Source organism: Panthera tigris, chromosome E2 (assembly GCF_018350195.1).
Source record: "Panthera tigris isolate Pti1 chromosome E2, P.tigris_Pti1_mat1.1, whole genome shotgun sequence".
NCBI lineage: Eukaryota > Metazoa > Chordata > Mammalia > Carnivora > Felidae > Panthera > Panthera tigris.
Genome location: NC_056674.1, coordinates 1352188 through 1379623, shown reverse-complemented (window position 1 = coordinate 1379623; position 27436 = coordinate 1352188). Strand labels below are relative to the sequence as shown.

General features: G+C 46.3%; 2 protein-coding genes across 2 annotated transcripts; both read right to left on the bottom strand.

Moving 5' to 3' along the window:
* Positions 1 to 715: 715 nt before the first annotated feature.
* On the bottom strand, positions 716 to 14908 carry LOC102961610 (zinc finger protein 805-like). Its single transcript, XM_042970688.1, has 3 exons — positions 14696 to 14908; positions 10335 to 10461; positions 716 to 4003 (listed from the first exon to the last, which is right to left on the bottom strand). The coding sequence occupies exons 1-3, from the start codon at positions 14843 to 14845 to the stop codon at positions 2967 to 2969; spliced, it is 1314 nt and encodes a 437-aa protein (XP_042826622.1). The 5' UTR covers positions 14846 to 14908; the 3' UTR covers positions 716 to 2966.
* A 7807-nt stretch (positions 14909 to 22715) lies between these two features.
* LOC122234233 (vomeronasal type-1 receptor 1-like) lies at positions 22716 to 23612 on the bottom strand. Its single transcript, XM_042969979.1, is given in 1 exon segment — positions 22716 to 23612. A coding segment is annotated over 1 exon segment (897 nt).
* Between the last annotated feature and the right edge of the window lie 3824 nt (positions 23613 to 27436).

Here is a 27436-nt window from a genome sequence, read left to right as displayed (position 1 = left end):
ATCACTCCCAATATAATTATGATTCTAGAACAAAGTGGAAGGACCTCTTCAAGGATGTGCTGAAGAAAAAAAAAACACATGCCAACCTAGATTTCTATATATGGTAAAACTGTCACTAAAGAATACAAAATAATAGTATTTCAAGCCAAAAATGAAGAATTTAATGGAAGATTAACACACATAAAATGGAATTCTAAAGGTTATGTTTAAGAACGTTGGAAAGTAATCTCAGATGAAACACTTGCAATTACAGAAGGAATGAGGACCCAAGAGGGGAACGCATATGCATCTGGCTTGTTACTTGCCTTAAACAAGAATAACATTTCCTTGTGGAGTTAGACTGATAGAGTTAACATGCATAATCTCAACACATATACGGAGACAGAACATGCTAGCTCATCTTCTAAGTCCCTTATATTGCCTGGGAAGACAGAAAAGTATTTATAATTCTGTCATCTACTGTTGTGTTTGTAAATTTTAGCTTAAACAATAACAAACAATATGCTTTTTAAACTAGAATTTTAAAAAAATCTGGATTCTGAGTAATAGTTGTTTTTTTAAAGGATCAGAAAAAGAACAAGGGAGACAAAGCCATAAAATAAGAGGATATATTAATCCCAAATATATCAAATATTACATGAATCATGAAATAAATTAAATTAGTAGTCTTTTTAAAAATTTTTTTAAAACTTTATTTATTTAAGTGATCTCTACACCCAATGTGGGGCTTGAACTCAGGACCCCAGGATCAATATTTGCATGCTCTTCCAACTGAGCCGGCCGGGTGCCCCATTAGTCAGTACTTTTAGATGGTTCAAACCTCCCTTCACAAGGTACTTAATTTTCACCCATAAATTTCAAGTGCAAGTTTTGAATATCCACTAAAGCAAAACTAGCATTCTGTGGCATCCTCAGCCACCCCATCTCCACCAAGAAAAGAAACCAGAGGGCGAACAATGTCCTGGATTTGGTTGGTGGGGAACCAAGACCTCATGCCGAGGTTCACCAGAATCTATGAACAAGTTTCTTAAGGCCTAAAATCAGCTGAGATGTTCTCGGGACCTGAAGTATATTTTTACCAGCAAATCCCGTCAGCACATCTCCCGATGAGAAAAGAATAGGGTGGCACAAAGGGGTAACACTTTAGTGAAAACAATTTTAACAAACGTGAACATTTAAGAATACCCGCAAAGCTGACACCAGGTACTTCACAACACTATCCTTTAATCTGAACAACCACCCGGTGAAGTGCATCAGTCAACACTCTTGTTTCACAGATACCGAGGCTGAGGCTTATTAGATCACCATTTACAGAGGAGGAAACTGAGAACCCCCCAAATTCCTGAATGGCCCTGAGTCCTGGCCACTGGTAAGAAGCACAGCTGAGAATGGTGCCCATGGAGAGGCAGGCGTCATCACTGCCCTGCACGGCTTCCTGTGCAAATCTATGTACCTAGGGCCCCTCTCCATCAGAGAAAAAAGGTCATGGTAAATTCACCGCTCATGTGACCATCACGGGGACAAGGAGTCCTGCCAGTTTTCTGTCTGAGAAAGGGAGTCTTCAGCTTCACCTGCTCACTCAACACACTAGGTGCTGACTGAAGACCAGAACATGAGGACAGGCCCCATGTCACATTCCATGGATGCAGAGGGCTTCCTCTTGAGGATCAAGGAGGGAAAGTCATTCCTCGGGGCTCGTTCATCATCCCAATTATGCACATGTCCTGTGCACTCTGCCTCCTAACACATCCTGAGTCATCCTCTCCCCACCAATTCCAATGCCACCATCCTGGGTCAGGCAATGCCAATGAACTCCTGGGTTACACGGTGGCCTCGTCTCTCTCCCACATCAATTCTCCCTTCTTCAGTTCGCTCTCTACACAGCAGCCAAGGGGGAACTCAGAAGCAAGAACATGCCACTGCTGTGGTGAATCCCTTCCTCAGCCTGCCAACACCGCATCCGCCCCTGTTCTTCCATCTCACCGTCCACCACTCATTTCCTCCGGACACACTGGCCTTCAGCTGCTTCCACTAACAAGGCCAGCTCTCCCCTGCCTCAGGGTCTTGGCACATGCTGTTCCCTTTACCAGAACGTTCTTCCTCATCTTCGAACATGGCTGGGGCTCCTCCATTCCTCATGGGTATGCGTGATCTCACCTTTGTATACCGTCTGCTCCTCTGCCCATGCTTCACAGTTTAACATGGATCTCCCCACTTTTGTAACAAGAGGCGTGTGGGGAGATGACATAACCAAGGTCACCCAGATGGCGATGGGCACAGCTCGGAAGTGCTCAAATTCCAGTATCCCGAGGGTCCAAAACCTTCACCACTTGCACCACTCTTCCCAAAGGACATCTGCCCTCCTTGCCGAAGTTTTGACCTTGATCTTCATTGCCACATGGGGACCACAGGCACATTGCTGCCACAGCATCAGAGTGGCCAAACTACACCTCTACACCTCTGTGTTATCACGCGTGTCTCCCTTCTAGACAGCAAGGCCCACGTCTCAGTCACCCATGTATCTCCACGACACCAGGCACCGTGCAGGGTAATGGGCGTGAAGGATAGGGTTCTCGTGACTCCTGCCCATTGCACAGCAGGCCCCTGTGAACACATAAAGTTCCAGGGGGAGATGTGGACAATGAGGGGAGAGGGCCCTCTGTCCACTGCAAAGCACATCACTTGTGCTTTGGGACAGACAGGCCCAGGCCTCTTTGCAGGCCACGTGACAGCAAAGCACTCTCAGGTGTGGGAAGAAGGTCCCTCTCCTAAGAACTAAGTCGTGTTTGGGAGCCTGGCCTCCAGTCTCTGAAGTGCCAGGGCTCAGCCACAGGTAAAGGTAATGTCGTAGCCCCAGCAGGAGCCGTGCACACGAAGGAGGACACGTACGCAGGGAAGCCTCGGGTACAAACTCTCAGATGCCAAGTAACGCTCTCCCGGTCAAACGATCCGCCACAGTCATCACTTTAAAAAGGTCTCTTTCGGAACTCAGTGTGAGTTCTCTGATGTTGACTGAGGCCCGTCTTCCGGTAAAAGGCCTTCCCACATCTCTTACACTTATAGGATTTTACTCCACTGTGGATCTTTTGATGAGTAGCGAGGGTCGAGCGGTAGCCGTAGGTCTTTCCGCACTCGCCGCACTCATAGAGCTTCTCCTGAGAATGACACCTCATGTGTCGAGTTACAGAAAAGCTGTTACAAAAGGCCTTCCCACACTCTTTGCACTCAAAGGGCTTTTCTCCAGTGTGGGTTCTGTTATGCCGAATAAAATCAGAGTGGCGGGCAAAGGCCTTTCCGCATTCGCTGCACATATACGGCTTCTCTCCGCTGTGAATCCGCCGGTGCTCTGTGAGGTGTGACCTGCGGCTGAAGGTCCTCCTGCACTCGATGCACACAAAGGGCTTCTCCCCAGTGTGAACCCGCTGGTGCTCTGTGAGGTGTGACCTGCGGCTGAAGGCCTTCTCACACCTGATGCACTCATAGAGCTTCTTCTCTGTGTGAACGCCGTAGTGTCCAGTGAGCTCTGCCTTCCTGAGAAAGGCCTTCCCGCACTTTTTGCATGTATAGTGTTTTACTTTAGTGTGAATCTGCTGATGCTGGAGAAGGAAGCGATTCTTCTTAAACCCTTTTCCGCATTCCTTGCACTTGTACGAGTTCTTCCCTCCATGAATCGAGGGGTCTTTCCTTGATCCACGTGATTCGTACTCATGGAGAGCATCTCCTGCAGAGACTTGCTCCTGTAAGTCCTTTGTACACAGATTTTCACCTGTTCCCCAATGACCGCACTCGGGGTTCATCTCTCCAGGGACAGTCTCCTTGAACGGGACTATCCCTGTCTTCACGGGCCCTCCCTGTTTTTTGGATGGTTCTTCTTGTTCCCTGGCCTCTCCCAGCATGGAAACACCGGAGTCTTCCTGAGTCGGTAACCTGTGGGATAAGCATCCCTCAAACACGGCTGACTGAGAAGCAGAAGGCTCCGTGGTCCTGGTTTTTGCTTCATCACCTGAAGAGAATCCAATACACAAAAGAGGCCCGTTAGCAATGCCAATATAAAGAAACACGATCACCAAGCCAGCGGGAAAACAGTGCCACTGATAACTGTTCGCATCTCTGAAGCTCAGGTTTGTTGTTGTTGTTGTGTGGTTTGTTTTTGTTTTTTGCTGGTCCCTGGATTCTTGACACCCTTAGAGGGACAACCTTGAGGAGAATTTGGGGCAGGGTCCAGAGTGGAATCCCTTTCTCTCTGTCCAGAGGGGAGAGAAACGAAGACACCACAGGCTGTGTTTGTTCTAAGAAAGGATGTCACGTGTTGTTACCAGGAATGCAGGGAAGGAAGGGGACATCTAACACAGTCCAAATGAGAGAGAGAGAATTTGGGAGGTGTCTTGAGATCTGAGTCATGAAGAAGCAGGAGCCAGCACATATAGAAAGTAAGAGGGCACTGTGCCCAAAAGGAGGCAGAGTGCACAAGGTGCCAAGTCGAGAGAGAGTCCTGATGCCTAGGGAGCTGCAGGGCACGAGGATGGCAGAGATGCGGACGGTGCCACAAACAGGGTGCCGATTCCAGAGTCTGGAGGGCTGAGAGTAAGGGCAGCCATCGCCACTGCCAGGACAGTGCCCACAGGGTTCAAGGTGAGGAACACATTAAATCTTCTGTGTGTGAGGAACAGTGCAGGGACTAAACAATGGAAGAAAGCTAGTAGAGAAATCTGAAACATTTCAAGATATTAAAGAGATCTATACAAATGGAGAAATTAATAACAAAGTTGTAAATTCTCCTCAAATCTATCTTTAAGTTCATTACAATTCCAGATAACATGATTTGCCATGAAACTCAACAAGGTGATTCTAGAATTTCCATGGAAGAGTTAAGGGCCGAGAATATCACTGAAACAAAAATAAGGCGATGGGGCTTGCCCTCCCAGTCCTGGGGTTATGATGAAATTACAGGCCTAAGAAAAACTGGCAACAGGAAGTAATAGCCTCATGAACAGACACAGCTTTCACACTCCGCAGAGATGACACAGCAGGTCACTGGTAACAGTGACAGACAACAAGTGGGGCTAGAAAACTGGTTTCCCACATGCAGAAAAAAGTTATTCCATTTCTACCGCATATCACACACATCATTAGTTCCAGATTAGCAAGCAAAAGAAAACGAGTATGTTTTTGACCTTGGTGTAGGGATATTTCCTAGCGAGACATGAAAAGCAGTAATCACAAAAAAAAAAAAAAAAGAAAGAAATTGACCAGAGTAAACAAAATATGAATTTATTTTAATCAAAAGATACTTTAAAGAATATTTTTTAAAAGCTAAACTCTAACAGAATACAACTGCAGCCCACAGTATGGGTCAAAGATTAGTATCAGGAATATACAAAAAAAAATCTGACAAATCAAAAAGGGAAGAGCAACCATCTTCACAGAAAAATCAGAAAAAAAAATCATGAACTGACATTAATAAAAGATACACATGGCCACTAAACAAATGGGGAGTGTCACTCCACTTTCTTAGTAATGAAGGGCTGCAAAACAAAACTACACTGAGATATTTTTTGTACTCATTTGACTGACAAAAACTAAGGACGCTGGTAATAGCAAATACTGGAGAGGATGTAGATCCATGGAATCTCTCAGATATTGCTGGCGAAAGTCAAAATTACTATAACCACTTCAGGAAACAACTGGGTGCCACCTTAACGTGCCAAATCCCTAGTCACCCAAAATTCCACTCCCAGGAACGTTATCATGAGAAACTCACACACATCTGCACAAGGACACATGCATAAACATTTTCATGGCAGCATCGTGTGCAAGAGGGAAGAGCTGGGAAAAAGTAAATGTCTAAAAGAACAAATACTTTGTGGAATATTCATGCAAGAGGTTATTTCCCAGGCAAACAACATGAGTGAACTACAGCTATATATGACATGTAATATATAACATATAAATATATATGTAACATATAATATATAAATATATATTGTAGACAATAACATAATACTGAATAAAAAAGCCAGTCCCAGATGACTACAGAGTACCCTTTCATTTTCTTTTGAGAGAGAGAGAGAGAGCACACAAGCACACAAGCAAGGGAGGGGCAGAGAGAGGGGGAGAGAGTCTTAGGCTGAATGCCCAGTTCAAGTCAGGCTCAATCTCAGAACTGTGAGATCATAACCTGATCACAAAATCAAGGGTTGGATACTTAACCGACTGAACCATCCAGGTGCCCTAGAATACCCTTCTGATAAAGTTTAACAAAAGGCCTACACAATATATTGTCCAGGTATGTATACACACATACACACACACAGGTATGATAAAATGATTTTAAAAGTACTGGCTCAAACATTCAGATGACACAGAATTACTGAAAGACACAACATACCAAAACTGAGATAAGAGTAAAGAGAAAATCTGAATCCCCTACATCCACAAGGAAACGGATCTTGTAATGACATAACTTCCCACAGAACAAGTAATGAATAGTAAGTGTGAATTCCGGAAAATGGTGATCTCTGTGCTGGAGGAATGGGGATCAGAGAGAAGCACATCGATTTCAGTGCTATGGTCCTGGGAGTCCCCTCTAAAGTGCATCCCATTACAAAGAGTAATGAGAGGACACCAAGCACTGACGAGAATGTGGGGCAACAGGAACGCACAAACGGGGCTGGTGGTGTGTGGGATGATCAATCATGCTGAAAATTGTTTCATAATTTCTCTTAGAGCTGAATATACACCTATCCCATGTCCAATCCAGTCCAGTCCTGGGTATATGCCTAACAGAACCTCTCACAGCAGTGATGTTCATAACATCCCCACCCCAAAAGAAACACCCCAGGTGTCCATCAACAGGAGAATGGATAGACTGCACTATATAACTACAATGGGATATTACATAGTATGAAAATGTCAATCTCCAAACATTTGCATCCATACGAATGAATCTCACAGACATACTGATGATAAACACAAGAGAGGCAGAAAACATACTGTGAGGCTCCATTTATATCCATTCAAGAAGTGAAACTCACTGATGGTGTTCAGGTATCGGCGGTTACCTTTGTAGGAGGTGACATAGACTAGTAGGACTAGTAGGGCTTACAAGGCACCTCCTAAGGTCTGTATCTTCACCTGAATGGTTACTTGGATTTATTCATGTGCAAAAACTCATCAAGTTAAATCCTTAAGATTCATGCACATCAATATGTATAAATTATACTTCAGAGAAAGAAAGGAAGGGGGGAAGGGAGGGAGGGAGGGAGGAAGGATGGAGGGAGGGAGGGAGGGAGGGAGGGAGAGTGGGATATATGGAAGTTCAGTGTAGATATTTCTCCCTAGAATGCAACATCTCCTCTAAAAAGTTGGTTGTACACATAGTCACACCAATCAGTCAATTCTAGAGCTAAAGAAGGAGCTCCCAAGAAGGCAGGAGAGGGTGTGACCCAGTCCCTGGCGCAGGAGCTGGTCATAGCTGGGGGTGAGACCTCTTCCTGGTGGGGGGCGGTGAGAACAGAGGCTTGAGGCAGCAATCAGATGCAGATGAGTCTGAAAGGGTCGAGAAGCAAGAAGAAGTAAAGTCTTTATTTCTGACATGAGTCTGGCCGTGGGCTGAGCCTCAGTGGCTGAGGGCGTGGTGAAGGCTTAGAATCGGGTGGGCGGCTGGGAGAGCTGGTGCAGAGGACAGCTGGGCAGAGGCACAAGCAGACGGGGGAGACCACAGGTGCGTTAGCAGCATGCAGATGAGAGAGGACAAGACAGGCGGACCAGGGTGCCAAGGCTGGAGCTCAGGGAGGGGGTGGTGGGGACAGACTCAGGAGATAAGGGCAGTGTAAAAGGGGCAGGACCTGAGGATGGCTGCATGAGGGGTCTGATGGAAACAGGTGCTGAGGAGTTGTTTTCTGGCCTTTTCAACTCAAATGGCAGGGCTGTTCACTAAAACTGATGCCCCCAGGGAGGGCCCAACAAGAAGCTTCCATGGAATTTCTGAGCAGCTGTGTTCTAATGGCTCTGAGTCTGTGGGTCTCACCCTACCTGTATCTCTACAGGGGAGGCCTGGTTCTCACCACAGGTCAGTTCAAACCAGAACTCTGGGGTGAGGCCTGGGCGTCAGGAGTTTTCCAAGCTCCCTGGGTGATTCTGGTGTCCAGGGAGTGACGAAAGTCCTAGTCTCCGTCAACCTGCAAATGGTACCCCCATCATTGGCCATCTGAGAAAGACAGGTGACTTAAGCCGGTCGCTTAGTCAGGAGAGATGACTGCAGGGGAGGAAAAGGGAGAACAGGGGGTCAGCCTCAGTAACTTGCCACAGTCCACAGGAAGCCAACCTGGGATTTGACCCCAGGCCACCTAGGTCCAAAGCCCAGCCTGCTGAGCACTGCACTGGGGACAAAATGGCTCCTGGGCCTTACATGGGGCCAGCAGCTGGGAGAAAGTGGGCTGTTCAAATGGGAGGGGGGATGTGAGTGGGAGGTTTTAACTGTTGGGAGCCAGGGATGGTGGGAGGTGCTGACCCGGTGATTCCCAGACTGGCACGTTGCAGGAATGTAAGGAAACTCACACAGTGACCTGGGTGAATGAGGACATTTACACCGACATCAACCAGCGTCTCCTCTCGGTGTCATTTCACAAAGGAAAGGGCCTTTACCACAGGGGGAACAGGATGGCATTTGACCATTAAGGGCCATCTTTTACATTAAGCTTAAGTTTTAACATTTTGGCTTCCTGACAAGCTCCCTGCAATGGTGGTCTTTTCCTTACACGGTGGGGCAGGGGAGCCTGCTGGGGACTGGGAACACTGCAAAGGTTGACCCAGTGGAAGTCACACCAGTAGGTAAATGAGTAAAACATGCACTGGGCTGGATACTTCATACTGTGTACTTCACACATGTTGCACACCCATGCCTGTGCACTAAAATAACATTAGGAATATGATGAGATCACTGAATAACACGTAAGTGTATTAAACTAATCACAATAAATTGTTGGCTCCAAAATCTGATGATTGCCTTTGGGCAAGAGGTCCCCAGCGGGGAGAAAACTGGGTTCAAAGTCAGGCAGCTCTGGGGAAACATCTCACCTCCCAGGGATGTTGTGAGAATTCAATGAATGAAGCAGGGCAAGTGCCCAGAAAAAGCCAGACACGTGTCAGTGCTCAGGGGACATTGGCCATGACAACTCATTACTAATGGCTTCTCTCGAAAGCAAACCACTTTTCATTTCTTGTAAATCAATGTCTTCAAAGGGGATCTCACATTACTCCAGAAAATGGAAAACCTTCCTTGCCATGAATGAAAGGTTACAATCAAAACACAATAAAGAAATCAAAATAACGATAACAGGTCCCAGCGAGCTCAGCAGCCTGCTCGGGGCTACGAGCTGGAGACTATTGCCTCTGCTGAAAATGGACACTGGCAACAGTCGTGACAGGCATGAACGAGTCAGCATTAATAACTCAGCATGAACTGAGACATCTTCCTGATGAGAATCAAGAGGGAAATGGCTTTCTCAGGGTGTGCATCTGTGTCGTCTAAAACTATCTGCCACCCCAGCACAGTATGGCCCACACCAGCAAAGGATGGCCTAGGCCGAAGCAGCTTTTTCACTGAGTTTGTGTTGTTTATAAACGGGCAGGCGACACTGAGGGCAAACATCCACTGGGGCCCTGCCTCACTCTCCCCGCTTCTTGGAGAATCAGCCCACGACCATGCTAACATGCTGTGGGGTCACCTGACTCAGACAGCCGGGCCAGTCAGCAACCTCTGGCGGGAATCTCTAACAGGTGCCCCAGGTGGAGCCTGTGCGGGGGGGCACTGGGCTGAGAGGGTGAGGGGAGCGTGGGCTCCAGGGGTTGCTTCCCGCTACACAAACACAAACACCTATGCAGAGAAGGCAGGACACGAACACACAGACAAGAATGGAGATGAGAAATCCAAGGGGCTCACAGAAGAAGAATGAGGTGCCCATTCCCACCAAAAGCTGCTGTGAAAAGACAGTGGTGTGTGCAGACCCACAGAGAGAAGCCAGGACGAGAGCCCCGGGGCCGTGGAACAACTGTGCTTCCTCCCACGTCCTGAACCAATTCTTGGGGCACCCCAATCCCAGGTTCTGACAGGCACCTCACTTCCATCTGCCAGGGGAACTAGGTTTCCTGCCTAGTGATTCCTGGTGGAGACAAAAGGAGAGTGGGCAGGAGGAGGTGGGCCCAGCACACGGCGGGGCCTGTGGGGAGGACGGCGAGCCACTCGGAGCCCTTCTCCACCAGCCGGAACTCAGGAGAGAGGAAGGAACCCAGGAGCCTGCAGGCCCCCGCGTGGAGGTGAGGAGAAGCCTTACCCAGCGAGAGCAGGAGCCCACAGGTCTCCCTCATCACCCTCCAGTACAGTGTCCTCTGTGGCAGGTCCAGTAACTCCCACTCCTCCTGGGTGAAGGTCACAACCACGTCCTTGAAAGTCACTGGTGCCTGGAAAGTCACACACAGTAGCGTTAAGTGCACCGGGGCCGTTGGGAGGAATCAAAGCCTGTAGCTTAGTTACCGGTGAAGGTGCACGGAGACCCAGCCCCGAACTGAGGCCTCTGGAGGGCTGAGCTCTGAGCTGGGTGTAAGTGGGGGGCAGACACGGCTGACAGAGAAATCTTCAATGGCAGATGCCATGGAGAATGACACAGACAACGGCGTTCCCGTGAGGACCTTGGGGGCAGAAGGTAAGTGGTCTGGGACGCCAGAGGACCGGGGAAATACTCATGAAGACAATTCCAACCCTGAGAACAGAGGTAGCAGCAGCTGGTCCTCCCCGGTCCTCCCCGCATGCCCGTCCCTAGCCGAGGGCTTCACGTGCTACGGCAAAGGGATTAAATGTCCCCAGGTCTGGAGCACACTCCCAAGCTTGAATTCAACCTTGAATCACCACTTGCCTGCTGTCTACCTCGCGGAAGCCACTTCATTCCTCCGAGCCTCCGTTTCTTCCACCAGTACAAGAACAACTCTCCCACTTTATCAGATTGAGAACTCGAGAGAAAACATTCATAAAGCCAACACTAGAGTCTCTGGCTCATGAGAGCGCTCTGTACATTTTGTTAGTGAGTCACCCTGAGAGTCCCCAGTTTACATAGCAGAGGTGAGATCTGAACCTAGGACCCTCTGGCGAGGGTCCGTGGCAACCCTTACGGCCCTCCATCACTACAGGTGAGGCACTGCCAGGAACTGTTGCTGTTTATCTGCCTCCGCCATCCCTGACCATACATCCGTGGACATGGGCAGAAGAATGGAGCCGTCCTCTTCCACCTCACGGGAGGCACCATCCTGGGAGCGGCAGGGCCTGGACCAGCTCCCCACACCGGCTCGGGCCCCCCAGCCGTTCAGACCCCCACAAGATTCCACAGTGAGGTATCAGTCAGTTTTCCCTTCCAGAGTCCTGACGGGATATGTCCCTGAGGCACGAATACCGTGAGAACCAGGGAACCCAAGCGGGTGAGAATAATGCCCTTGTGGCCATAAGAACACAGGCAGCAGTGTCTGACTGGCTGTGATGTCTGTCCTGGGCAAGGGTCAATGACCACGCGTGCTCCCTCCTCGAGACCCATCTTAGCAGGTGGGGGGCACATGGCAATCACAATCTCGGGCCTCCTTGAACAACTCTGTCTTCGCAGCCTCTGTCCACAACGTTCCCTCTGTCTGGGATGGCCCCTCTTGCCTTCCTTGTTCCCAAGCTCACCTGCAGGAGAAATCTCTACCCCCCTCACAAAGATTAATTTAGGTGTCATCCTCAGGCCTCCCCAGCCCACTGTGGTTGGGAACTGGCTCTGGCAGCCAATGCACAATGTGTGAGTTTCAACTACTTAAAAGCTGTGTGACCTTGGGTAGGTAACTTAATGTCTGTGAGCCTCAGGTTCCTCTTCTGTAAAGCAGGGATGATAACAGAACCTAACTCTGAGGAGGTAGGAACTGAATGAGCTGAAACATAACTGTCCCTCAAACCAAATCGAGGGCCCAGTGAAAGTCCGCTATTATCACTGCTTCTTATGATTATTTTTCCTCTTTGCACCTCAAGCACCCTGGAGAATCTCAATCCAACACTCTACTCTGCACAAAAATGCTAGCGCCCGAGCACGTTGACCAGGGGGTACTTTAGCGAGAACCTGAAAGACAAAGAGGTGGCATTTGAGCAGAGGCCTGAGGAATGCACAGGGCTGCCCCGCAGAGCTCTGGAGACAGGATCCAGGGCAGATGGCACTGGCAGGGCAAGGCTGGAAAGTGAGGAAGAGCTGGGCAAGTGGAGGGTGGCATGGCTGCAGGGCAGTGGGATGCAGAAGAAGGGAAGGGAAGACACGTGTGTGCACACAGAGCAGTCGCACTGCACCAGGCCACGGCGGGCGTTCAAACACAGATTCTAAGTGGGATGAAAGCCCATCCGGGAGTCTCACTCATTTTCCAACCAGCTACTGAGGCCCTGTTCCAGCTATGGCCCCGTCAGAGGCCTGGCGCCACAGCAGCAAACAGGAATCCCAGTTCCCACTGGAGAAAGATCCCAAACTAGAAACTAAATAACTGAGCGAGACGATGCAAATGGCCCTACAGGTTCTGAGGCCAAGAAACAGGTGAAAAGGCTAGAGTGTCAGAAGGAAAGCTAGGGATGGCCTCTCTGAAGACAGGCCACTGGAATGGCTGGAATGAAGGGAGGAGGCCATGCGAACCACAAATGAATATGACAACTCCTAATGGTGACTGGGACTATGATCGGAGTGAATAGAGTCATGTGCCCGAGAGAAACCTGGAGTCTGTCGTGTGTTTACATCTAAACGCACATCACACAGGGTGCCTGGGCGGCTCAGTCAGTTGAGTGTCTGACTTCGGCTTAGATCACAATCTCACAGTTTGTGAGTTTGAGCCCCGCATCGGGCTCTGTGCTGACAGCTCAGAGCCTAGAGCCTGGAGCCTGCTTTGGATTCTGTGTCTCCCTTGCTCTCTGTCCCTCCCCTGCTCGCACTCTGTCCCTCTCAAGGATAAATAAGCATTAAAAATTTTAAAGATAAATAAATAAATGCACATCATGCTCCCGCACACTGCCAACACTGAATCTTTAACACACATACTTTTCACATAAGAGTAAATGTCTTTAGGGATGCCTGGGTGGTTCAGTCGGTTAAGCATCTGACTCTTGATTTCGGCTCAGGTCATGATCTCACAGTTGTGAAATGGGAGTGTTGGCTCTGGCCTGGGGGTGGAGTCTGCTTAAGATTCTCTCTCTCTTTCTCTCTCTCCCCCCCTCCCCTGTGTACTCTCTTTCTCTCAAAAAAAATTTTTTTTTAAATAAAGTATCTTCAACAGAAAAATAAACTTACCACTGTAAGTGGCAAGCCAGCATTGCTTGTAATAAACAGACAGCAACTATAAAGATGAACCCAGTGACCTTCTTGGGTGCCCAGCCTGCCCAAAGGCCCTTTTCATGCCAGCAGGGAAGCAAAATTCCAAAAATACTGCTCCCACTGTGAGTCTTCCCCTAGGTTCTCTCTTCCCCAGTTCTCAGCTGAGATAGGGGAAACCCTGGGGCAGGATTCCGCTGGGGTGAGCCCTGAAGACCATCAGAGAACAAGGGACTCTGCTCCCTGAAAACAGTGTCCACGGTGATGCTACCTGGGCAGTGTTGGACTGGGGTACACACATCACACACATGCCCTCTGATCCCCTCAAGCCATGAGGAGGCAATGTTGATATTCCCATGGATCCCCAGAGATGGAAGCCAAGAGCACTGACCATACTCCTCGAGGTCATGGCCCTGGGAAAGGCATGGCCATATGGCCCCTGAAGTCTCTACACTGCTGCATGAGCTCTTTCCTGAAGCACAGTTCACTCAGACGGTGCAGGGATGGGGGAATTCTGAGAAGCATCATTTCTCTCTCACTTGCCCTGCCATGAGGACAAGGTCAGGGCAAAGGCCTCCTTGGATCCCAGAGATCACAGAAATGAATGGCCACAACCGGCACTTCCTGGGCATTCCCTAGGCGGGCTGTGCCACATTCAGTGCCTCCCACATCTGCCTCCAGGACCCCAGAGGGAAGACCTGCAATGAACCCCATTTCATGGCCAGGGAAGCAGACTATCCCACGGCGGGGCAGGGGCAGAACCTGGAGATGAACCCAGGCGGTAGGCTTTGGAGCTTGTTCTGCACACCACGACACACGCTCTGGCTGGGAGGATGGCTGAGGGTGACGGGGGAAGGCAGTTCCGGGTACTATGTGGGGGGCTGCAGGGAGCCTCCACTCACCCCGAGCCTACTCTCCCCTCCAGAGCTAGAAGAAGCCTATTAAAACTGGACTCCAAATCCTCCGTGGTCCCCACCATGGCCTCAAAAGAGGCCGACTCCTCAGCCTGTTACTCCAGACCCGATTCCCAACCTAGTGCTGTCTGTTCCCACCGGACAGATTGCGCCCTGCTCGGCCTCACCTCCCCGCATCTGCACCTCATGGTGCGTGTGCCCGGGACACCCTTCCACACCTCACTGATTAGCTGACGGAGTGGGGGACCCTTCCACAGGAACCTGGCCTGGCTTCGGGACACCAGGGTGGCCCCCAAACACAATGGCGTAGTTAGGGGAAGCGACGAGACCCAGGACACCACCACCCTGGATGTGGAGGTGCCACAACTGCGTGGTTGGGAGTCCACAGGGCCTGGGGGGGGGGGGGGGTCACCCACTCACCTGTGCCAGGCCCATCTGCGCCTGTGCAGCCGCCGCGGGACCCTGTTCGTGGATAGTGGGCCGCAGTGGTGGGGAGGCCGCGGGGGGTCCCAAGGGCTCCTGTGACCCATCCCACGCACCCTCAGCCCTGCCTCGGTGCAAAGGGGACATGACGCCTCTCCTCACGCCTCCCAGGTCCCGCGGTCTCAAGCCCGCCGAGACTCCCGGAGCTGCGACCCGGTGCACAGACGCAGAAGCACCCAGGACGACGCCCACGAGGACGGCGCCTTGGGTCTCGCGTGACGTGGAATCCCCGCCCCGCGCTGCCATTGGCCCAGCGCTACCGCCTCTTGGCGCTGAGCCTGCCGGGCAATATGGTTCCCGCAGCTCCGCCTGCTGCCTCAAGGGGCGCCCTTCTGGAAATCTCAAAGGACCAGCGGAGCCTGCGTGAAGGCCTCTGGGAAATGATGTCACCAGACGCTGGGGGAGGGGCGCGGTTTCTTCCCTTCTGAACCCGCTTCCGCGCGGTTTCTGCAACGTGGCTTCTGCGATCAGGAGAAATGCTCGCGCCCGTGGTTTCATCTGTGCCCAAAGGCTGGGCTCCTGAAGGGACACACCAGACCGTGGTATTACTCAGCAAGGGAGTCTGCCGCTCAATTAGCCTTAAGTCACGTGACCAGGGCACTGTCTCCTTTTCTCTCGGAAAACAGTGTTTTCCCTGCCGGTAAACTCGCGGATTGTATCCATATCCGATCCAGCCACAGCACTGTCTCATCACTGGGGTGTTTCTTAATCCACATTCCAAGACATATCCCATTTCTTTCCTACTGTGAAACCTGAGATCTATGTGAAATGAAGAGATATTTGCCAAATTTCATTTTCTGCTGGGACGGTAACTATAGTGGTCATGGCCAGAGAGTGTGTAGAGAGTGGCCATCTGGGGACACCTGGGTGGCTCAGTCAGTTGAGCTTCCGACTCCTGATTTGGGCTCAGATCATGATCTCACCGTCATCCGATCGAGCCCCACATTGGACTCCTTGCTGAGCTGGAGCCAGTTTGGGATTCTTTCTCTCCCTCTCCTCTGCCCCCACCCGGCCACTCTTCTGCACATGCCTTTGAGCTCGCGCGCGCGCGCTCTCTCTCAAAAAAAAAAAAAAAAAAAAAAAGAAGAAGAAGAAGAAGAAGAAGAAGAAGAAGAAGCAGCAGCCTTCTGAACCCCAAGATAAATGTTTGATCTCAGTCTGTTTGCTGTAATTGCAGTGATAGTATCTGCCAGGGAGATTGACATTACTTCTGAAAACCATTTGTGAAAAGTAAATTCCTCCCTGTCAGTTTTCATCTACTAGCAAGATTATGCACTATGTTACTAATTACCTCATGCTATGCATTAACACTTGTTCAATAAAAACTCACTTTGAGAAGGCGCTTTGTGGTTTCATTATATGGCATCTATATTACTGAGGAGCTGCACATGATTGTGGTTAATGTCCTCAGATCAGGATGTGGCTTCTCCTCCACCAGTCAGCTTATATGTGTCATGCTTAATCAAGGATGACACGGGGCGCCTGGGTGGCACAGTCGGTTAAGCGTCCGACTTCAGCCAGGTCACGATCTCGCGGTCCGTGAGTTCGAGCCCCGCGTCAGGCTCTGGGCTGATGGCTCGGAGCCTGGAGCCTGTTTCCGATTCTGTGTCTCCCTCTCTCTCTGACCCTCCCCCGTTCATGCTCTGTCTCTCTCTGTCCCAAAAATAAATAAAAAACGTTGAAAAAAAAATTAAAAAAAAAAAAAAAAAAAGGATGACTCAGGGGTTGTGTCCCAGCTGGAAGGATGGATTTGTCACTAACTAAGATGGGAAGGGGTGGTGGTAGGCAGATGAAAGAGCTTGGAAACATGAGGATCTCACTTTTGAACGTATTTTGTTTTATTAGAATCTATTAAACCTCCAAGTGAGGCAGACTGTGGACATTCCAACATAGAACTCTAATTATTTTGTAAAAAAAAAAAAAAAAAAAAAAAAAAAAAAAAAAAAAAAAAAAAAAAAAAAGTCAGCATTTTTTAAATTCACTGGTAGACTGACTTCTAGAATGTCCATAGCTCATGACTTCTTGGCCTTTTGGCTAAGATCCAGTGTAGAATGTCCATAGCTCTACAATCCAGACTCCCCCACAGAAGAAGAAATTAATTTTCAGAAATAACACAAAGTAAAATGTGTCATACATGGATTTATGCAGTTACAGGTAATTCCAATGTTTAAGAAAAAGTAAACACAGAAGCAGTTGAAAGCTGGAGAGTATTTAAAGACTGCTTGACCTGGAGTAACAAAAGGTCTGCACCTATGTTTCAAAGTAGGACCACCTACTTTGAGTGTAACATTTACACTCCACCAGGATCACGCTGGCAGATTTCAGATGAAGCCACATCCTTGTGTGGCTCCTTTTCCTTGCCTCATTCTCTGCCCTTCCATTTTTCCTGATAGTTTCTCCTCAATAAATCTCATGTCGTTGAACCCTGTGCCAGTTTCTGCTTCTACAAAACCCAACCTCAGGCAGGACGCATTTGGTCAAAACCTAAAATATTAAACATGTGAAACATATCCAGGATGTTAATGTTTCTTTTCCATAATAAGATGAGCAAAGGAGAGCAAGAAGAATTGCTTAGATGTGTCCTGAGGGTGAGAATGTGACGGTGAATCTCTTTGTGGGGTGGGGGGGAAGGGGTGTCCTTCCCTAGTCAATACCTGATGAGCATGGGACGTGGTGTTCTCTGCTGTGTGACTTTATGTCTGGGATGGATCTCAAATCCTTAGTAAAACAAATTTTTTGGTAACAGCGAAAGGATTAGGGAAGAAACAAACGCCCAATGATTTGTAAAATCTAAATAGATAGAACATAAATTGTGAAAGTTAGTAGTATTTTCTTGAATTATACTGAAAGATGGTTTTTTTATTATGTACACATAATCAAAATGAGTCATTTTATTAAATTTATTTTAAGTTTATGTATTTATTGTGAGAAAAGAAGAGAGCAGGGGAGGGGCAGAGAGAGAGGGAGAGAGAGAGAATCCCAAGCAGGCTCTGCACTGCCACCACAGAGCCCGAGGTGGAGCTCAAACCCACGAACCTCGAGACCATGACCTGAGCTGAAACCAAGAGTCAGATGCTTAACTGACTGAGCCACCCAGGTGCCCCAAAAATGAGTGATTTAGAGCATATTTTATCCAATTAAAACTCCTTTGCGGGTGCCTGGGTGGCTCAGTCAGTTAAGTGTCTGAGTTCGGATCAGGTCATAAGCTCATGGTTCATGAGTTTGAGCCCCACATTGGGCTGTCTGCTGTCAGTGCATGGCCCATTTTGGATCCTCTGTCTTCCTCTCTCTGCCTCTCCCCCACTTGCATGAGCCCTCTCTCTCAAAAATAAACATTAAAAAAAATCCTTTGCATCAGAGTAACAATTTATTATTTATATAAACAATAACTATTGTTTACATAAATAATATTCATTTTTATTTATTAAAAATTTACTATTTTCTTAAACCTTCAAATAATTCTATCATGTAAATCAGCTTATCTCTCAAATTATTTACAACATAGGCAGTTAGTTAATCCAAGGAGACTTCAATTCTTTTATGGTAATATTAATGCTGAAATGGCAATTATTTCACTCTTATTTTAAGTTTATTTATTTTGAGAGAGAAAGCGAGCACACAACTGGGGGAGGGGCAGAGAGAGAGAGAGAGAAAAAAGGAGAGAGAGAGAATCCCAAGCAGGTTCCACAATGCTAGCACAGAGCCCTATGTGGGGCTCGAACCCATGAACCTCAAGATCATTACCTGAGCTGAAGTTGGACATTTAACAGACTGAGCCACCTAGGTGTCCCTCACTCTTATTATTTTTTTAATCTTTATTTATTTTTGAAAGAGAAAGAGAGAGAGACGGAGAGAATGAGTGGGGGAGGGGCAGACAGAGACAGGGGACAGAGGATCCGAAGCCAGTTCTGTGCTGACAGCAGCAGCCCAATGCAGGGCTTGAACTCAAACCGAGAGATCATGACCTGAGCCGAAGTTAGACCCTCAACCCACTAAGCCACCCAAGTACTCCTTCACTCTTATTTTTATTTGGATTGCTTCATTATCCCACAATAGCCAAACTGAAAACAGTTAATCCTTCCAGATTTGATGTCTGGGTGTTTTGAGTTTAACAAGTCATTAGGTCATGGTTTTCATTCCATTCAGGTAGCTGAATGGACAGATTTGTGCTGAATGGCAGCTTACATCGTCCCATTAATATGTTTCTTCTAGGCAGGGGCACCTGGGTGGCTCGGTCAGTTAAGCGTCTGACTTTGGCTCAGGTCATGATCTCATGGCTGGTGAGTTTGAGCCCCACATTGGGCTCTGTGCTGACTACTTGGAGCCTGGAACCTGCTGCAGATTCTGTGTCTCTTGCTCGCTCTCTCTCTTTGCTCCTGTCCTGCTCATGCTCTGTCCCTCTCTCAAAAATAAATAAACATTAAAAAATTTTTTCAAATATTTTTATTCTAGGCAGGATTGCCAGATCTCAAATGGCTGTGTCCCACCCTAGATAGTTCTTTAATTTTGGCATTTCCTTCTAGGGCAGGTGTTCTCAAACTTTAGGGACACATCAGAATCACTGAAGAAGTAGGAAAGAACGCAGAAGCCCCTAGGCCATTGAGTGAAGAAAGGATCTAAGCATTTGTGTTGACAGCAAGTTGCCTAAGTCATTTTGAAATGACATGGTTTGAGTACCTCGGCTCTGTGAGGATTACAAAGTAAGAATGAGGATTAAATGAGTGAAAACCCATAGAGTTTTTAAAACAGTACCTGAAGTTTCTGAAAGTCCTTATTGCTGTTAACGCAGTAATAGAATACTCTGAAGGTGGTTACAAATAGGAAAGAGCTCTATAGATTGTCAGCTTGCAGCCTGTATTTCCCAGAAGGCTTATTGCAAGTCCAAAAGAAAGCACAGGGTGGAGGATGAAACCTCTAACCCAGGTAAAGGAAGGAAGGAAGTCTTACTTCTTGAAGCAGCAAGGTACCACCCTAGACAGGTCTCCTGGAGACAGGGAGATTCTTTTATAAAGTGAAGTCACAGACAAGGATGAACTTCTATCATCAGGCCAACTTCCTCTATAGACAGTGATTCCATTTCCTGTCGGGTACTTGAGTTCCTAGCGTTAGAAACATGCTGAATGAGGGGCGCCGGGGTGGCTCAGCCTGTTAAGTGCCTGACTTTGGCTCAGGTCATGATCTCGTGATTTGTGAGTTCCAGCCCCGCATCGGGCTCTGTGTTGTCTCTCTCTGCTTCTTCCCCACTCGCACTCTTGTCTCTGTCTCTCTCTCTAAAAAATAAACACTAAAAAAAAAAAAAAAAAAAAAAAAAAAGATAGAAAGAAATACGCCAAATGGGAGAGAGCTGAATTTCTGAGGCTTGGAAAGGAACTTCAGGACTACAAAAGTGGTTTGCATTGCATTGCCAGGGATACATAGTTTCATTGTTGACTAGACACCCAATTACAGTCATCTATTGTGAAGTGACACCATATGAAAGAGTTCAAAACCAGCCTGACTCCTGAAGGTCAGTGGAGAGAATGTCAGATATCCTGAATATACGTCTTTCTACCTCACACGTTCTCCATCTGCCCCTTTCCTTTCTTCTTCTTTTTTAAAAAATGTTTATTTATTTATTTTTGAAAGAGAGAGAGAGAGAGCACAAGCAGGGGAGGGGCAGAGAGAGAGAAAGAGGGAAACACAGAATCCGAAGCAGCCTCCAGGCTCTGAGCTGTCAGTACAGAGTCCGATGCAGGGCTCGAACCCACAGACTGTGAGATCATGACCTGAGCTGGAGTCGGACACTTAACCGACTGAGCCACCCAGGCGCCCCCCTCCATCTGCCCCTTTCTTTTCTTAAGGACCCAGTTCTGGCGTCCAGCCTGCACAAAAGTCCCAAACCCACAAGATAATTCCCAAGCCCAGGGTGATATACTTGGCTGTTGTTGGCCAAGGATAGCCACTGATAAAAGAGAAGTCAACACTTAATCCTATGACCACCTCTGACCCCCTAAATTCCCACAATTGACTCCATTCCTTTCATGTGGTCTTTGATTTCCTTGATTCTTCCCTTGACCCTTCCCCTATTGGCTGAGCACTGACTGACCATCACAGCTTTGATGTGATGTGTGAGGAGAGGGTTGGGAAAAAGAAGAAAGACTCAGGGCCACGGTTACTTCCTCAGTGGAAGCTGCTGGAGGTGGGAGTATTTGGCCCCACCGGCAGAGATCCTATGTGGTCCATGGATACTGATTAGTCAGTTCCACAAGGGGAATTCAGAGAAAAATTTTGCTCAGCAGGAGGTCAAGCAGAGGGGAGTTAAGAGAGACCTTGCACAGTATTTGTAGTTACATTATAATCTTCTGGGAAGAGTCTTCATCCATTGTAGATAGCGTTCCTTCCCTGGATTCAGGGGAGGGGGCGGGGGAAGCAGAGTAGTGTATCAGCATGAATATTCACTTTCACTGTGTATATATATGAGTCAATTCAAAATAGTCATAGAAATATCATTTTAATTTATCACTTACAAAATTAAATTTATGAAATCACTAGTATAATAAAAATAGATGATAGAACTAGAACAAAAAAGCAACACACTAAGAGAAAGGAGAAAGGGAAGAACTGGGAATCACAGGGAAAATAAAACGATTTTGTTTGTTTATTTATTTATTTATTTATTTATTTATTTATTTATTTATAAAGGTTCATTTGAGAGGGAGAGAGAGAGAGTGGAAGGGACAGAGAGAAAGGGGAACAGAGAGAATCCCAAGCAGGCTCCGTTCCATCAGCATAGAGCCCGATGCAGGGCTCGAACCCATGAGAACTGCGAGATCATGACCTTAGGCAAAGTTAGACACTTAACCCACCAAGCCATCCAGACGCCACCATAAAATGATTTTAAGTAAGAGACAGTAAGTATATCAATAGATATACGGCAGATTTCTTCCATCAATTTCTTTTCATCGTCGTCTTATAGATTTCAGTGCACAGGTCTTTCACCTCCTTGGTTAAATTTACTCTTACGTATTTTATTCTTTTTGATGCAATTTAAACTGTAATACTATTTAAAGAACTATTAAATTTAAAATTAAATAATGTATTAATAATGTCAAATAAGGAGAACTGATATTTTTACCCAAGTTTGAACACCTTAACTGACCTGTCATTTTTTAAAAAACAAATGTTCGGCTGTCTTGGCCTGTCCTACATGCTTACTCTGAACCCTCCGTCACCATCCTTTCTTATTTCATAGTCTGCTTCTCTCCTCACCACTTGACAATCTAAACACACAGGATTTCTCCCAGTCCTTTGAGGCTCCACGGGATCTTTTCAGGCAATTTTCTTTCTGTAAGAAAGAACTGGACTGGACCCAATTATGTTTCCAAAATATGTTTAAAGAATACTTTAAAGAATGTTTAAATACTTCCATGTATTTTCATAAGACCCAAGGTGAGAGATTTCCCCAAATTCCTTAAACTTAGAAATGTCCTTCATTTACACTATTTCAAAATTCTCTGCACTTCTCTGAAGATCCTAAAACAGAGAGAGTAATATTTGTATACTTAAGTATGTGATGTTCATTTTTACCTCTGTTATAAGTCCACGGGCTATTACTGGCCTTGTTTGCCATGACATTGTCTATCACACAATAGTTAATAAAATGCTAACAAATGTTTATATATTTTTTAATGTGGTTTTTTTTTTTTTTTTTGAGAGAGAGTGAGAGACAGAGCTCAAGCAGGGGAGGGGCAGAGAGAGAAGGAGACACAGAATCTGAGAAGCAGGCTCCAGGCTCGGAGCGTCAGCACAGAGCCCAATGCGGGGCTCGAACTCACGGACTGTGAGATCATGACTTGAGCCAAAGTTGCACGTTTAACCGACTGAGCCACCCAGGCACCCCAAGGTTAACAAATGTGCAAATAAATGATTAAATCCCATTAGAAATCTCATAGCATTGAAGCCAGATTGGGACAACAATTCACCTTGCCCTACAGACAAAGCAGAATTGAGAGACTCGAGTGTCACTGACCATGAGCACAAAGGGGCTGAATGCTGGAAAACACGAGGAGACAAACCCAGTGCTGTTCACCATCCACTGGCCTGGATTTGCAACCAGAGTCATCCAAACAGTTAAAATAGCATAGATCGAATAAAAGGTAACCAAGAAACTCACCAGGACCAAGATGGTGTGTGTGGCTCTGGCCTCGTGGGAAGATCTGGGGGAAAGGCTGTTGCTGTGAATGTGTTGGACTTGCTGCTTGTGCTTGAGCAGGACAAAGACCATGGAGCCACTGACCCAGACCATGAAGCTCAAACCCATATAAAAATATATGACTGCAAATAATACGTTAAATCTCCCTACCTCATTCCAGGAACTTTATCCATTTCTCGTCACACTAAGGTTTTTGTTATTGGATGGACCGTTTACTATTAGAGGAATAAATGAATTTATCCAGAGATGTAGGGTCCAGCAGAGGAAACAGCAGAAGCCAAGGAACTTTGGGGATCTAATCTTGAGCTCCACCCACCTACACATACTAGGGTTCAGCTTAATAGCCTGGAAGTCATTGAGGAGACATATAGTGCTGGAGGAAACCCCTGTGCTCACTCTGTGATAATAAAAGACAAGTTTATATGCAGCAGCATCCAGGAAATTTTGGGATCCAAAAGCCACCATTGTTTGAGGGATCCCTTTGGAGAAAAGGATGATGGAGTTGGCTAGGACCAGTTGGTTGAAAATCAGGTCTGTGGGTCTCAATTTGTGTCCAGTGAGCAAAGAGAAGGTATAAAGACCAAGGAGGGATGAATTTCCTAGGATCCCATCTGCAGTCTGAGTGAGGAAGATAATCCCCAGTTCCAATGTGCCAACACCCATTGCATCAATATCTAGGGATGGATCTTAATTGAAGTCAGAAGAATGAGAGCAAAAACAGTAGCAATAAATGCCTTGCCAACACTATGCAGAGTACTTTTCATCACTTATCCTAAAACTTATTTCTCACTTTAAGTGGGTATTAACATTTTATGCTTCATGTGTATGTGTGTGTGCACGCATCAGCATGCAATTAACTGATGAACTAGATTAGAAATAGCCTCTTGTAATCATCAAACTTGCTAAGAGATTCTAGCTTAATTATTCTAATGACTAAAATGAAAGAATAACGGTGCAACACGACAGAGGTGCCCATTACCACTACAGTGGCAATCATATTACAATATACAAATGTATCAAATTAACATGTCGCACACATTAACTTGCACAATGTCATATGTCAGACACATTTCAATGAAAAAATAAAATCCATTAAAATAGAAAGAGAAAGAAAACTCTGCCGAGTGAGCACAAATGAACAGATAAATGAAAGAAATAGCCTCAGCGTCCCTCTATAAGTTTCTGGGTTCATGAATGAGGGCAAGGACACTCAGTTCTCAACAGCTATGGGGGTGAGGCCAGGAGATCTTTGCATTGTAAGCCAGTCGGCATTGTTTCAATCTTTATTCCAACATGATCGAGAAATTGGGAAATTTTTGAGCATAAAGCAAATTTTATGTCTGTTTACAGGTGTTTTTCACCTGCAAGAAAGACAGGATGAATGCAGAAAACTGCCCTCTGTTGAAGCAAGCCACGTGGGAATGCAGAAATGGACACCAAGACACAATGCAAACGTCTAGCAGGCACCTCAGTTCACTGTGGAGTAGAGCCTCGTACATCCACATCCAGTGCTCCAACTTTCTGCCTGATTTTATTTACGTGGTTTTTAAAATGAGGTGTAATTGTTACCCAACATCATATTGCTTTTGGGTGTACAGTAAAATGATTTTATATTTGTATGTATTGCAAAATAATCACAATGAGTGTAGCTACCATCCCTCACCATACATAGTTATGAATTATTTTTCTGTGATGAGAACTCATGAGATCTGCTTTCTTAGCAACTTCCAAATGTACAATATAATATTATTAACTGTAGTCACCATGCTGTACATTAGTTCCCCATGACTTATTTTGTAACTGCAAGTTTGTTCCTTTGATTTCTCTTCACCCATTTTATTTTTATTTTTTTGTTAATTTTTTTTTAAATATTTATTTTTGAGAGAGAGAGAGAAAGAGAGAGAGAGGGAGAGTGTAAGCAGGAGAGGGGCAGAGAGAGAGGGAAACAGACGCCCAAGCAGGCTCCAGGCTCTAAGATATCAGCATGGAGCCCGACTCGGGGCTCAAATCCACAAACCGTGAGATCATGACCTGAGCAGAAGTTCGAAGCTCAACCGACTGAGCCAACCAGGCACTCCACCCATCTTTTTTTTTTAACTTTATTTTTGAGAGAGAGAGAGCAGGGGAGGGGCATAGAGAGAGGTGAGGAAAGAGAGAATCCAGAAGGCTCAGCACTGTCAGTGCAGAGCCCAATATGGGGCTTGAACTCACGAACCGTGAGATCATGACCCGAGTGGAAGTCAGGCACTTAACCTCCTGAGCCACTAAGGTGCCTTCACCCATTTTGCCCATCCCACACCCACCACTTCACAATAACTCAAAAGCCGTAATCCTTCTGACCTGACTTCCACATGCAAACTTCAGCTTTTTAAAGTACAGTGTGGTATTTATTACAGTATTTGTGGTATTTCTTAAATATTTAAAATGTGTACAAGTGTTGCTATATTTACTAGGCTTCTATGTTCTTTTTTACACCGATGACATTTTTGAATGTCCCAATAAGCTCTCTGATTTTATTTTAGATTCTGTATATCTTAGTGGTTTTTAGGAATATATGCATGCATCAAAGCAGAATTGAGGGTCACCTGGGTGGCTCAGCCTTTTGAGCAACTTCCGCTGAGGTCATGCTCTCACTGTGAGTTCCAGCGCCCCCCCCCCCCCCCCCCCCCCCCCCCCGCGTTGGGCTCTGTGCTGACAGCTCAGAGCCTGGAGCCTACTTAGGAGTCTGTGTCTCTCTCTCTCTCTGCCCCATCCCCCACTCTCTCTCTGTCTCTGTCTCTCTAGCTCTCTCTCTCTCCCTCAAAAACAAATAATAAAAACCCTTAATTTTTTTTTAATGTTTATTTATTTTTTAAGAGAGAGAGAGCGCGGGAGCAGGGGATGGGCAGAGAGAAAGAGAGGAAGACACAGACTCTGAAGTAGGCTCCAGGCTCTGAACCGTCAACACAGAGCCGGACATGGGGCTTGAACTCACAAACTGTGAGATCATGACCCGAGCCAAAGTCAGACGCCTAACCGACTGAGCCACCCAGGGACCCCAGTGATAAAAACACTTTTAAAAATTAAAAAAAATAAAATAAAAAGCAGAACTGATTCTATGGAGTTTTCTCCAGGATATATTCTTAAGGGAAAAAGGCATAGTTCAGAACAGTGTGCAAAGTATGCTATATTTTTTCAACCAAGTAGAAAATTTTATTTTATTTTATTTATTTTTTTTTTTTAAATTTTTTTTTTTCAACGTTTATTTTTATTTTTTGGGACAGAGAGAGACAGAGCATGAACGGGGGAGGGACAGAGAGAGAGGGAGACACAGAATCGGAAACAGGCTCCAGGCTCCGAGCCATCAGCCCAGAGCCTGACGCGGGGCTCGAACTCACGGACCGTGAGATCGTGACCTGGCTGAAGTCGGACGCTTAACCGACTGCGCCACCCAGGCGCCCCCCAAGTAGAAAATTTTAAATAAAGGAAGAATGTAAACAGGGTGGAGAAGCAGAAAAGAAAGCTTATGAAACTGTCCTGCATTTTATCTTACACTTCATGTACAAATTTAAATATTTTTACATTGTTTTTATTCAATGTCAAATCAAAATGATTATCTAAAAATCCATAAAATGAGGGGCACCTGGGTGGCTCAGGTGGTTGGGCCTCCCATTTCAGCTCAGGTCACAATATCATGGCTCATGAGGTCGAGCCCCTTGGCAGGCTCTCTGTTAACAGCTCAGAGCCTGGAGCCTGCTTCGGATTCTGTGTCTCCCTCTCTCTCTGCCCCTCCCCCACTCACGCTCTCTCTCAAAAATAAATAAACATTAATATAATTAATGTTATTATTAATATTACTAATAATATTACATAATTATTACATAATAATATTAATAAAATAATAAAAATCCATAAAATGAGAGGCAAAATGAAAGAAAAAGTGAGCTTTATTGTGTGTTGAACTTGTGGCCGAACCAGACAAAGAAAAAGCTTTCAAATGGCTTTAAATCCCAGAGACACACACACATACACACACATGCATGCACACACGAATCACCTGCGTAAAAGCAGTGAAATCTGAATAAGATCAGAGCATACTATCATTGTTATGCAAAATGCTACCATTGGAGGAAACAGTAAAGTGTACCTGATCTCTCTGTATTATTTCTTACAACTGTACGTGTATGACAAGTTATTTCTATAAAAATTTCAACTGATAAAATCCCTGAGGGATACACACAATGCAAAAATACCTGCAAAATTATCTTAAAGCCCTGTCCACGATCATTTGTTGGCAAAATCCATTGGTATTGATAGGTTACAAAAAATCTACATATTAAAATTTGGCAAAATTACATCAATATTATGTAACTAAAAACATAGAAGCAAAATTTAAAACTCTATTAAAATATGAAGAAATAAGTAATATCAGAGAGAAGTGGTAGCCCAAGATAATATTCATAAAGATACTTTGCAATGTTATACTATGGTTCCAATCTTATTGGGGA

What these genes read in the sequence shown, in the direction of transcription:
- LOC102961610 (XM_042970688.1), bottom strand. Translation starts at nt 14,845, where the DNA reads ATGTCCCCTTTGCACCGAGGCAGGGCTGAGGGTGCGTGGGATGGGTCA. An exon ending in CGCAGATGGGCCTGGCACAG is followed by an intron (nt 10,462 to 14,695) that starts GTGAGTGGGTGA and finishes GTGACTTTCCAG; the next exon opens with GCACCAGTGACTTTCAAGGA. An exon ending in TGGGCTCCTGCTCTCGCTGG is followed by an intron (nt 4,004 to 10,334) that starts GTAAGGCTTCTC and finishes GATTCTCTTCAG; the next exon opens with GTGATGAAGCAAAAACCAGG.